Source organism: Phaseolus vulgaris, chromosome 11, assembly GCF_000499845.2.
Source record: "Phaseolus vulgaris cultivar G19833 chromosome 11, P. vulgaris v2.0, whole genome shotgun sequence".
Taxonomy (NCBI): domain Eukaryota; kingdom Viridiplantae; phylum Streptophyta; class Magnoliopsida; order Fabales; family Fabaceae; genus Phaseolus; species Phaseolus vulgaris.
Window position 1 is genome coordinate 20,804,854 of NC_023749.2, and position 12,364 is coordinate 20,817,217.

A 12,364-nucleotide genomic window follows, 5' to 3' on the forward strand; every position below is an offset into this window, starting at 1 on the left:
AGGCGACTTGGTTCTCCACTGCTCCAAAACTTCTTGCTGTCTGATGCCCACGCTCGAAGGAAACGCCCCCCGTCACTTCCTTGCGAGGTGTCTAAACATCAGACACCGGGGCTAGCTATTCATACCTGAGGAGGGGGCGTCCCGAAGGAATCCCTTAACCCCTGCTCAGGGACTAGGCACTCAGATTTCGACTCATGTCTAACATCTGACACCGGGGCTAGCTATTCATACTTGAGGAGGGGGCGTCCCGAAGGAATCCTTTAACCCCTGCTCAAGGACTAGGCACCCGGATTTCAACTTATACTAAGCGCACCTGTCGTCTTGTTCTATGGGTACGAGCGTGCGCTCCAGCTTCTTACTCTGAATTTTGACGTTTGCTTCATTATTTGGCGATGCCTCCTCCTGGCGATGTCTACTCTTGGCGGCGCCTTGGTCTGGCGACGCCTCATCCTGGCGACGCCTACACTTAGGCAACGCCTCATCTTGGCGATGCCTTGTCTGGGCGACACCTTATCTTGGCGACTCCTTGTCTGGGCGACGCCTTATCTTGGCGACTCCTTGCCTGGGCGACGCCTTATCTTGGCGACGCCTACCTCAGGCGACGCTTCGAGTCTTTGTCTTTCGTTTCTTAATCTTTGCTCTTACATCGCGTGGGAGGGAAAAACTGAACAAAGCTTTACTTGAACTTTCTTTTTTACTTGGGTGGCCTCATTAAAAAACCCCCGAGAGGGAAAAAGAGTGTCCCCGTTACAATTCAACTGAAATAAAACTTTAAATTTGCCGCATTCCAACTACGTAGGATGGTGCTCCCCTCTAGGGTCTCTAGATTGTACGAACTGTTTCCCTTGGCTTTGGTTACTCTGAAGGGTCTGGTCCACTTGGGAGACAACTTGTTCTCCAACTCGTAAGGATGAGCCTCCCTCATGACCAGGTCGCCAACTTGGAACTGCTGCAGCTTCACCTTAGAGCTGTACTGATGCTCTACTCTTCTCTTCACGGATTCAACCTTTATCCTTGCTTCCTCTCTGGCCTCGTCCAATAGGTCTAGATTTACCCTTCTTTCCTGATTGGATTCTTTTGCCACAAAGCTTAGGAAACGTGGAGAACTCTCGTGAATCTCTACTGGGATCATGGCATCTGAGCCGTATATTAGGCTGAATGACGTCTCCAAGGTGGAAGATTGAGGCGTGGTGTGGTAAGCCCACACGATCCTTGGTACTTCTTCTACCCACGCCTCTTTAGCCTTCTCAAGTCTTCGCTTCAATCCGCTAAGCAAAACTCTATTTGCTGACTCTACCTGTCCATTCGTCTGGGGGTGTTCGACTGATGCAAACACCTGCTTGATTCTCACTTTCGCACACAACTTTCCCAATTGTTGGCTCACGAACTGAGTGCCATTGTCGGAGATGAGACGCCTTAGCACCCCGAAACGACATACAATGTTTTTCCAAACGAAGTGTTGTACTTTGTGAGCAGTGATTTGTGCCACTGGTTCTGCCTCTATCCACTTTGTGAAGTACTCGATGGCAACTATCAGATACTTCATCTGCCTTATCGCCAGGGGGAAAGGCCCCAGAATATCGATTCCTCATGTGTGGAAGGGCCATGGGCTGTATATCGACCTCAGTTCCTCTAGAGGTGCCTTTTGCCAATCTGCATGCATCTGGCACTGCTTGCATCGCTATCTTACACAATCTTCCCTCACTGATGGCAAATAAAACCCTGCTCGAATCACCTTGGAGGCTAATGATCTTCCCCCCACGTGGCTTCCGCAAATCCCCTCGTGAAGCTCTGACATGATCCTCATACACTCGTCGCCACTCACACATGTCAGAATTGGGTGCGTGAACCCATGCCTAAATATCACTCCTTCAACGAGGGTGTACCTTGCAGAGTTCTTCTTTATCTTCTTCCCTTCTCCAGGCTTTGCTGGGAGAATTCCATCTGCAATGTATCGCCTATAAGGCGTCATCCACGTGTCGCCGTCCTCCAAGGCGCATACATGCACACCCTTCTCTCCCTCGGGCGAGGCCGCGTAGGTGCTGATGCGGGGTGCCCTCACCATATCTTGAATCAAAGAGCGATGGCTCCTTGGTTTTCCTCTTGCTGTGCTAATGTGAAGGATATCCACCCTGTTGTCGGCTACGAACTTTCGCGGCGTTTTGAGCGTCTCTTGGATGACTGTCATCTGCTTTCCCCCCTTGCCTGAGCTGGCCAGCTTCGCAAGCAGGTCAGCTCTGCCATTTTGTTCTCTAGGGACATGCACCAGCTCAAACGCAGCGAAGGCTCCCTTCAACATTTCGACGTACCTCAAGTACGCAGCCATCTGCGGATCCTTCGCCTGGTACTCCCCTGTTACTTGTCCTGTGACCAACTGGGAATCACTCTTCGCCACGAGGCTTTGAGCGCCCATTTTGTACCGTCCCGTATCCAGGGCGTTGACTAAGTCAAAGTCAAAGTCAACGGCTGGAGAGTCAAAGTCAACGCAAGGCGTCGCCTAAGTGGAGAGACGCCAAGAGGAAGCGTCGCCAAGGCAAGGCGTCGCCTAGGCAAAGGCGTCGCCCAACCAGGGCGTCGCCAGATCAAACAGTGCTGAAGCAAGGCAATCACGGTGTGGTTCCCCGATACCCATGGGTAGGAAAGACCATGGAGGGAGCGATGCCGTGGGAAGGCCTCAGGTCCCAATAGCACGGGGCAGCGATAAAGAGAAGGAAAAGGTGGCTTCAAGGCCATAGTAATAGTACCAGTGTAGGGCAGCCTGACTCGTGAAGTGCTCCTCCCGCCCCAGAGACGCCTGTGGGGCAGATACGACTCAAGAGGAAAGTCACGCCCAGGGCAACCGGGTGCAGAGTACAAAAGGAAGGCAGATACGCTCTCGAAGTAAGTGACTAGATACTTGGGTGCATGAGTTGGCACCCAAAAAGTCACCCCTAGCGCAGTAGCACTCCCAAGCAGGAGGACTCACACGTAGAGACGTCCCCAGATGGGCAGAAACGCCCCCAGATGGGGTCATGGCGTCGTGAGGCCCTCCACGTGTACGACAGCCATGCCAGAATAGAAACACCCTTTAGTCAGGTGCCAGGTAATTAAAAGTCATTCAATACAGTTTCCCTTTCGAGCATTCAGGTACTATAATGGCTCCCGAGCGTTTCAACGTCTTAAATGCGCTACGTTTTCTAATTAAGCGCTTTAATGAGTGCGTTACGTTTGTGATTAAAAGCGCTTTAAGACGCTTTAAATGCTTGGGTAGTTTAAATAGCGCAGAGAATGTTGGAAAAAGGGTTCGAACTTTCTGCAAATTTACCAGAGCTCTCTAGTTGCTTGCTCGTGCTTCATTAGTTACGAACAAGGGACTGGGGAACATTTTTGCCTGAAGGAGAGAACACAGATATACAGTACACAGTTATTTCTTACCACCTTCAGAGTGCCATACGCGGTGCTCAGAGACGGAGGTGAATAGTTTTGGTGTTTCTTGCTGGCTGACTTGAGCGTCGAAGTGCAAACGGCCGCTAGGGCGCCTCTTTGTCCTCTTTTTTGCAGGAATCCACAGGCAATCAGTGGGAAGGAGTCCCTAGCTGACGGTTGAGGTCGCGCACGAAGACGTCCCGGTCAACCGGACGGAACATTTGGCGCCCACCGTGGGGCCGATATAAAACATCAGTCCCATCACAATTTCGAGGAAATCTACCAAGTTACAGTAACGTTGAAGGAGGTTGGAGTGACAATGGCCCCCACCAGACGAAGCACAGCACGCGCAGCCCCAGCAGAACTATCCATGCAGCAGGTCCTGGAGATAATGAGGGGGTTGCAGCAGGACATGGCAGATTTGAAAATGGAGCAGGAACGCATGCAGGCAGACCTTAATGCCTCACATGAGCGGAACGAAGAGCTCCACCGTGTGAATGAGGAGTTGCGCCAGGGCCTGAGAAACGATCGGAGGCGGCCTGGGCATGACGAGATGGAGAACCATTCCCCACCAAGGGAGTTTTCCACTCCTTTCTCACAGGAGATCCTAGACGCAACGATCCCGAACACGTTCGCGGGACCCAAGGTGATCTTCACCGGGATTGAGGACCCAGAGACGCACCTTGCTGCATTTCACACGCAGATGGTCCTGATAGGCGGTTCTGATGCTGCCAAGTGCAAGCTCTTCATGAGCACCCTGACCGGGATGGCTATGGACTGGTTCATTAGCCTCCTAGAGGGTCATATCACATCTTTCCGCCAATTGTCGCGATTGTTCCGGGAACAGTACTTAGCCAACAAGGCCCCGCCGCCGGTCTCCTACGATCTGTTTGATGTGAAGCAGTATCAGGGGGAGACCCTGAAGGAGTTCAACAAGCGCACCAGCGCCGTGCCCTCACGCCCGAGGGGACCGGCGCGAGTTCAACCCGTCAGGGTCAATGAGACCACGACGGGGAGAAAGAAGCCAGAGGCGAGACGCCCCTACGAGGCCAGAAAGCCCCAGCCCCGGGGTCCAGCAGGAGGCGAACGCCCCGCCAGAGAAAGAGCAAGACCGGCGAGGTACAACTTCGTGGTTGAGTTGAAGGATTTAATTGCCGTGCCTAACATAGCTGAGAGGCTGAGGCGATCGGCGAAGACCGACAAGGTGTTAGGGCCCCGTAAAGACTCTTGGTGCGAATTCCACGAGGCTTTCAGGCACCAAATTGATAATTGCCTGTCGTTGGGCTACCAGCTAGATGAGCTGGTGAGGACTGGGTTTTTGAAGGACTATGTCGCAGATCCCACAACGACCGCCACCTTGCCGCCGCCGGCGGAAGAACCAGCACACGAGATGCCTGTGCTTGGCGAGGTCCACACCATTGCTGGAGGTTTTTCCGGCGGGGACCCACCGCCTCCAAGCGGAAGAAATACGCGAGGGGGGTGAATTCGATTGAAGAGAGGCTCTCAGGGGAGCCGTGGGAGTCGGATATCGTGTTCACGAGAAGAGACCTCCGAGATGTGGTACCCCACGACAACGACCCCGTTGTCATCTCAGTCGTCACAGCCGGAAGGAAGGTGCACAAAGTGCTTGTCGACCAAGGAAGTTCGGCAGACGTCATGTTTCTGTCGACCTTTAATAAGTTACGGCTGTCCCCCAATCTGTTGAGTCCCTATACGGGGTGCCTGTATGGGTTCGGGGATAACCAGGTGGAAGTCCGGGGGTACCTGGAGTTGAGGACTACGTTCACAGACGGAGAGGCCTCCCGTACCGAAAGCATCCGGTACCTGGTCGTGAACGCCAACTCCGCCTACAATATTTTGCTGGGCAGACCGGCGTTAAACCGTCTGAACGCGGTGTCCTCCACACGCCACATGAAGATGAAGCTGCCGGACCTCAATGGCCAGGTGATAGTCATCAGGTCAGACCAGGAGGAGGCGAGGAAATGCTATGAAAACAGCCTGAAAACGAAGAGAGGCGTATTCATGGTGTATGAACGTCCGCCGAGCGCGGACGCGACGATGATTGAGGCGACGCCCTCTGGGTTGACGCCTGAAGAGGCCATAGCGGAGAGGGCGATGCCCGAAGCAGATGTGCCAATGGAGGAAGGCCCTAACGACGCGGCGCCCGTGGAAGAGGCGGCGCCCGAGGAAGAGGCGGCGCCGGTGGAAGAGGCGGCGCCCGTCAAAGATGATAGCAGGGAGCAGCCTGCGGCTAACGCCGTAGAAAGGGAGATTGGCGGCAAGACTTTCAAGTTAGGAAGTTCGCTAAGCCCAGAAGAACAGGAAGGGGTGGCAGAAGTGATTTCACGCCACCTGGATGCCTTCGCATGGTCCGCCTCGGATATGCCAGGCATCGACCCCGATTTCCTGTGTCACCACCTCAGCATGGACGCCACGGTCCGCCCCGTGCGTCAGAGAAGGAGAAAGTTCAATGAGGAACGACAACAGGTGGTGAAAGACGAAACGCAGAAGCTGCTGAGTGCTGGCCACATCAGGGAGATTCAGTACCCTGAGTGGCTCGCCAACGTCGTCTTGGTGAAAAAGGCGAACGGAAAGTGGAGAATGTGTGTTGACTTCACGGACCTGAACAAGGCATGCCCAAAGGACTCGTATCCGCTGCCCAGCATCGACGCCTTGGTAGACAGTGCGTCCGGCAGCAAGGTGCTAAGTTTCCTGGACGCCTTTTCAGGGTACAACCAAATCAAGATGCACCCAAGAGACGAGAGCAAGACTGCATTCATGACTGAGACATGCAGTTACTGCTATAAGGTGATGCCCTTCGGGCTGAAAAATGCGGGTGCCACGTACCAGAGGCTAATGGACAAGGTCCTGGCGCCAATATTTGGGAGGAATGTGTACGCCTATGTAGACGACATGGTGGTGGCGTCGCAGAATAGGGTGCAGCACATGGCAGACCTGGAGGAGTTGTTCAACACAATATCCAAGTACCGCCTCAAGTTGAACCCCGAGAAGTGTGTTTTCGGGGTAGAGGCCGGTAAGTTCTTGGGTTTTCTGCTCACCGAGAGGGGGATAGAGGCGAACCCCGACAAATGTACGGCTATTATCGCCATGCGGAGCCCGACGTCGGTGAAGGAGGTGCAACAGCTGACAGGGCGGATGGCGGCGCTCTTGAGGTTTGTTTCCGCCGGAGGAGAGAAGGGGCACCCGTACTTCCAGTGCCTCAAGAGAAACAGTCGCTTTGCATGGACTGATGAATGCGAAGCGGCTTTCATTAAGCTGAAGGAGTACCTGGCGACGCCACCGGTCCTCTGCAAGCCGGTAGCGGGCGTGCCCCTCCGGTTACATTTTACTGTAACGGAGCGGGCCATCAGTTCCGTGTTGGTCCAAGAGCAGGACCAGAGTCAGAAGCCCATCTACTTCGTAAGCAAGGCCTTACAGGGGGCTGAGATGAGGTACCAAGCACTAGAGAAGGCGGCGCTGGCGGTAGTGTTCTCTGCTAGGAGGCTTCGTCATTACTTCCACAGCTTTACGGTGGTGGTGATGACCAACCTCCCTATACAGAAAGTGCTGCAGAAACCTGATGTGGCAGGAAGAATGGTACGCTGGGCGGTGGAACTGTCAGAATTCGACATCCAGTACGAGCCTAGAGGATCCATCAAAGGGCAGGTGTACGCAGATTTCGTAGCGGAACTTTCGCCCGGAGGTGAGCAAGAGGTGGAAGCGAGTTCGCAGTGGCTGCTCTCGGTTGATGGCTCTTCAAACCAACAAGGGAGCGGTGCGGGAATAGTCTTGGAGGGACCCGACGGCATACTGATCGAGCAGGCCCTGCGCTTTGTTTTCAAGGCAAGCAACAATCAGGCAGAATATGAAGCCCTGATAGCAGGTATGCTCCTGGCCAAGGAGATGGGTGCGCATAACCTCTTGGTGAAGAGCGACTCCCAGCTGATTACGGGGCAGGTGTCGGGTGAGTTCCAGGCGAAGGACCCACAGATGGCGGCGTATCTGAAATACGTCCAGTTGTTGAAGGGAGCATTCAACGCTCTTGAGCTGATACATGTCCCGAGGGAGCAGAATGCCAGAGCTGACCTGCTTGCAAAGCTGGCCAGCTCAGGCAAGGGGGGTAGACAGAGGACAGTGATCCAAGAGACTCTCAAAGCCCCGCGTAGATTTGTGGAAGACAACAGGGTGGGCGTCCTCCAGATTCATACATCCAGGGGAAGACCAAGGAGTCATTGCTCTTTGACCCAGGATACGCAGAGGGCGCCCCGCATCAGCATGTACGCGAGTGTGTCTGAGGAAGAGCAGATGCAGGTATGCGTTCTGGCCAGGGGAGACACCTGGATGACACCCTACAAGCGATACCTGGCGGATGGGGCTCTCCCAGTGGAGCCTGAAGAAAGTAAAAAAGTCAAAAGAAATGCCGCAAGATATACTTTGGTGGATGGGGTGCTGTTCAGGCACGGTTTCACTCACCCTATCCTAACATGCATCAGTGGCGACGAGTGCACCAGGATAATGGCGGAACTACACGAAGGCATCTGCGGGAGCCACGTAGGGGGAAGATCCTTAGCCTCCAAGGTAATACGCGCAGGATTCTTCTGGCCAACAGTGAAAGAGGACTGCGCACGGCACGCCCAGCGGTGTAGGCAATGTCAAAAGCACGCCGACTGGCACAAGGCGCCGCCAGAAGAGTTGCGGTCCATATACAGCCCGTGGCCTTTCCATACATGGGGAATCGACATCCTGGGCCCCTTTCCACTGGCGATCAGGCAGATGAAGTATTTGATCGTTGCCGTCGAATACTTCACCAAATGGATAGAGGCGGAGCCCGTGGCACAAATCACAGCGCACAAAGTACAACACTTTGTGTGGAAGAACATCGTGTGCCGTTTTGGCGTACCTAGGCGGCTGATATCCGACAACGGAACCCAATTCGCCAGTCAACAGTTGAGAAGCCTATGTGCTGAGGTAGGCATTAAACAGGTGTTTGCATCAGTTGAGCACCCCCAGACTAATGGGCAGGTAGAATCGGCAAACATAGTTATGCTGAGGGGGTTAAAAAGAAGGTTGGAGAAAGCCAAAGGGGCGTGGGCGGAAGAGGTACCGAGGATCGTATGGGCCTATCACACCACGCCCCAATCCTCTACTATGGAGACGCCTTTCAGTTTGGTTTACGGGTCGGACGCGATGATCCCGGTAGAAATACATGAGAGCTCGCCACGTTTTCAAAACTTTGTGGCGGAGGAATCCAATGAAGAGAGGCGGGTAAACCTGGATCTGCTAGACGAAGCCAGGGAAAAAGCTAGAATAAAGGCTGAAGCGACGAAGAGAAGAGTAGAGCGGCAATATAGCTCTAAGGTGAAGCCTCGACAGTTTCAGGTCGGCGACCTAGTGATGAGGAAAGCTCACCCATACGAGTTGGAGAATAAGCTGTCTCCCAAGTGGACCGGACCCTTCAGAGTTACTGAGGCTAAGGGCAACGGTTCGTACAACCTGGAGACTTTAGATGGAGGTCCTATTCCGCGCAGTTGGAATGCAGCCAACTTAAAATTTTATTTCAGTTGACTTATGTAACCAGTTATGTAACAATTTAGTTGAAGGGGACGCTCTTTTTCCCTCTCGGGGGTTTTTTAATGAGGTCACCCTAATAAAGGTAAAACCAATTTGAGAAAAAGAAGTGCCTTGGTTTTTAGCCTGTATCTTTCTCCGTTTGAAGTAAGGAAAGGCGTCGCCAAGAGAAGGCGTCGCCAAGAAAGAAAGCGTCGCCAAGAAAGAAGGCGTCGCCAAGAAAGAAGGCATCGTCAAGAGGGCGTCGCCAAGAAAGAAAGCGTTGCCAAGACAGAAGGCGTCGCCAAGAAAGAAGGTGCCGCCTAGGTCAAGGCGTCGTCAAGAAAGAGGGCGTCGCCGAGATGGAGGCGGGCGCCGCTGATGAGCAGGGCAAAGGAAAGCGCGCAATATGTGAAATGTATGCAGAGTAAAGTGACGTTGCAAAAAATCAATTGATATGGAAAAAGTTGGTGCTACAAGCAGTGATCAATACAATTGAAGTAGCCCAAATGGGGCGAATGTTACAAATCGTGCAAATCACAAAAGAGCCACTTGTCAGTGGTCATCAGAATCAGCACTGGAGGAAGGCGAAGCCCCTTTCCCAGCCCGCAGAGCTCGGGTAAGTCGTGTCCTCCTTTCTCGGTTTATTTTCGAACCTGCGCCAAGGGAGATAAATGTGTCAGAGACGCCATGAGGCAAGACATGCACGTACAGAGAACAACAAGGGCTGGAGTTTCTAGGGCAGCGACTCTTACCTATGTACTTTTCGAGAGTCCCAGCGTTGGACTCCAGGCTGATCAAAGTGGCAGAGTCAAAACCTCCCGCCTCAGCAAGAATCTGGCAAGTTATTTGACCACTTGGAGCCAGCTTCTTGAAAGGCTTGGTTTTGAGGGCCCTCGTCTCTCTCACCCAGTACAGCGGAAACCCATCCAGAGCGTCGGGAACCAGGTCAGTACGGCAGATCTTGAAGAACCGGCCTTTCCACCCGGAGAACGAGCTTTGGAAGGGTGTAAAGAGAACTCTCCCGGGAACATTACCGAGAGTTACCCAGAGGTTGTGTCTCTGCCTCTTCACCTCGAAGAAGTGAAGAAAGAGGTCAACCGAGGGTGCACAACCCAGAAACCCGAAGAGAATGTCAAAGGCTTTGATAAAGGCCCAGCTGTTGGGGTATAACTGGGCCGGAGCAACGTTGATCTCAGACAGCAGTTCCTTCTCAAACCAGGAGAAGGGTAGGCGCACTCCGATGGTCTTGAACACCACCTGGTAAAAGTAAAAGAAAGGGACCCCGTCGTTGGCCCGTTCGTCTCCACATACTGGCTCCCCTAGAGTGCAAGGGAGCACAGCTATATCGTCATCGTGCCTCCTTGCGAAGGCCCGGTGGTCATAAGAACACGACTCCCCTTTGTGCTCCCGTATGGCCCTGGTAGAGAGTAAGCATGAACACTCATCAAGAAGTTCACTCGAAGCCCAGGGGTACAAATCCTTGGGACTGACCCTGGACGAAGCAGCATGAGAAGACATTCTTTAACAAGATCAGGGGTTTCAAGGGTGTGGGGACTGCCGGAAATGCAAGAGTCGAGCGAGGGGAGCGATTGCTGGAACAACCCTTCGTGAGAAAGAAAGGGTGCAAGAAGGAAGGGTGCAAGAAGAGAGAACGTAAGTAGGTTATGAAGAGTGGGATAATGATGAGGATAGTTTCAGAGTTTGAAGAGTTAAATAAAGCGGTTAGAGCGCCAAACGACGCGAATGGGTGCACCGCACGATTGATCCACGTGGCACAAGATGAAAAGATGACCCTGGCACCACTGGTGAAGATCTGAGCGCGTCGTATCAATAGAGTATCCAGGGGTACGATGCGCCGTCGAAAGTGGGTCAGGGGCACAGCAGGAGTCAGAACTCAGTGAAATGACTGAATGTCCCATCAGCCATACAGAAAGCGCCACGTGGATCAAGTTGAATGACTGAACGTCTCATCAGCTATACAGGGAGCGCCTCGTGGAAGATACGGGAAGGGCCTTGAGCTCTTCGCTGCCCCCAGACATCGACCAAGCCCAAGGTCAAAGTCAATGTCAAGTTAGGGACGACGCCCGAGGCGACACTAGCGTGAGACGCCCGAGGCGTCGCCTGGAATGACGTAAAGGACGACGCCGGCATGAGACGTCGCGGGCGTCGCCAACCCAAATATCAGCAGGGTCGCCTCCCCGAAACCCACAGGTAGGAAAGACTGTGGAGGGAGACGAAAGTGAAGGAGGCAGAGTTAGTTGCTGGCGTTATCTCCCCGATACCCACGGGTAGGAAAGACTGTGGAGGGAGATAAGATCGCCAAACGCCAGCGAATTGCTGGCAGGGTGTTCCCCGATACCTATGGGAAGGAAAGACCATAGAGGGAACGACCCCCCCCAAAGCACTCGACGTTTTAGACACCCGGGGACGATACGGCACTGCTGTAGCAGGCCTCTCCTTAGGCGTGGGCGCCGGAGGCTAAGAATCAAGGAGAGAACCGTTTCGGTGTTAGAGACACCCCGTGGACGATACGGCGTCACTAGGTGAGCCTCTCCATGGGCGTGAGGGTTGGCACGCGATCTTTCCCGGTCACACAAGGCCGCCCGACGAAGCAAAGAAGCGAATATGATACAAACAGAACAACCGAAGCATAAGAAGGCAAAAGATGAGAATAAGATCGCACAAGCAGAATCGTATATGGCAAAGACACAAAAGCAATCATACGAACACCCAAATTTGTAGCAAGAGTACGGATAGTTCAAAGAATTACAAGTTTGAACAGAGAAAGTCAAAAGCAAGCGTAAAGAATAAAGGAATTAAGCTTGAAAGTGAAGGTGGCGGTTGAGAGGCAGCGGTTCAGTCATCCACGTCCATGGGCACGACCTTCCCGTCGATGACATGGTGCATGGGGTCGCAGTTCGAAATATTGATGCCAGGGTTCTCACAGGACGCCTGGGTCAGAGCCTCCAGGAACCCCTCCTCGAAAGTACCTGCCATCTCCTGGATAAGGGACTTTTTCTCCTTCTCCAGCTCCTCAACGGCGGCATCCCCAGAGGTCACCTGCTTCTCCAGAGCCTCTTTCTCAACGCGAAGTCGACTGACCTCGACCTGTAGTTTGTCGTAGTCAGCCCGGAGAAGGTCCATAGCTTTGGCCTGGGTGGCCATTTCCCCTCCATCCGCTCCGTCTTGTCAGCCTGCTCACGGCAACGGTCCTTCAGGTCCTTTTGAATTTCTGCATCAGCTTTGAGCAATTCCTGAAGGCCCGTTACCTGGACTTGGAGGGCGACTTCACGAGTAAAAAAGCCAGCCTGGAGCTCCAATGCCTCTGCCAGTTGCCTCTCAGTTTCTACTTTGGACTCTTGCGCTTGCTTCAGAGAGGTTTGGTAAGTTTCGTTCTGGCGCCCCAGGG

At 53.4% G+C, this 12,364-nt stretch overlaps 1 protein-coding gene across 1 annotated transcript; it reads right to left on the reverse strand.

Annotated features, from left to right (window-relative positions):
* Nucleotides 1-1,681: 1,681 nt before the first annotated feature.
* On the reverse strand, nt 1,682-2,413 carry LOC137836735 (uncharacterized). Its single transcript, XM_068645446.1, has one exon. The coding sequence runs from the start codon at nt 2,411-2,413 to the stop codon at nt 1,682-1,684; it is 732 nt and encodes a 243-aa protein (XP_068501547.1).
* Nucleotides 2,414-12,364: the final 9,951 nt, after the last annotated feature.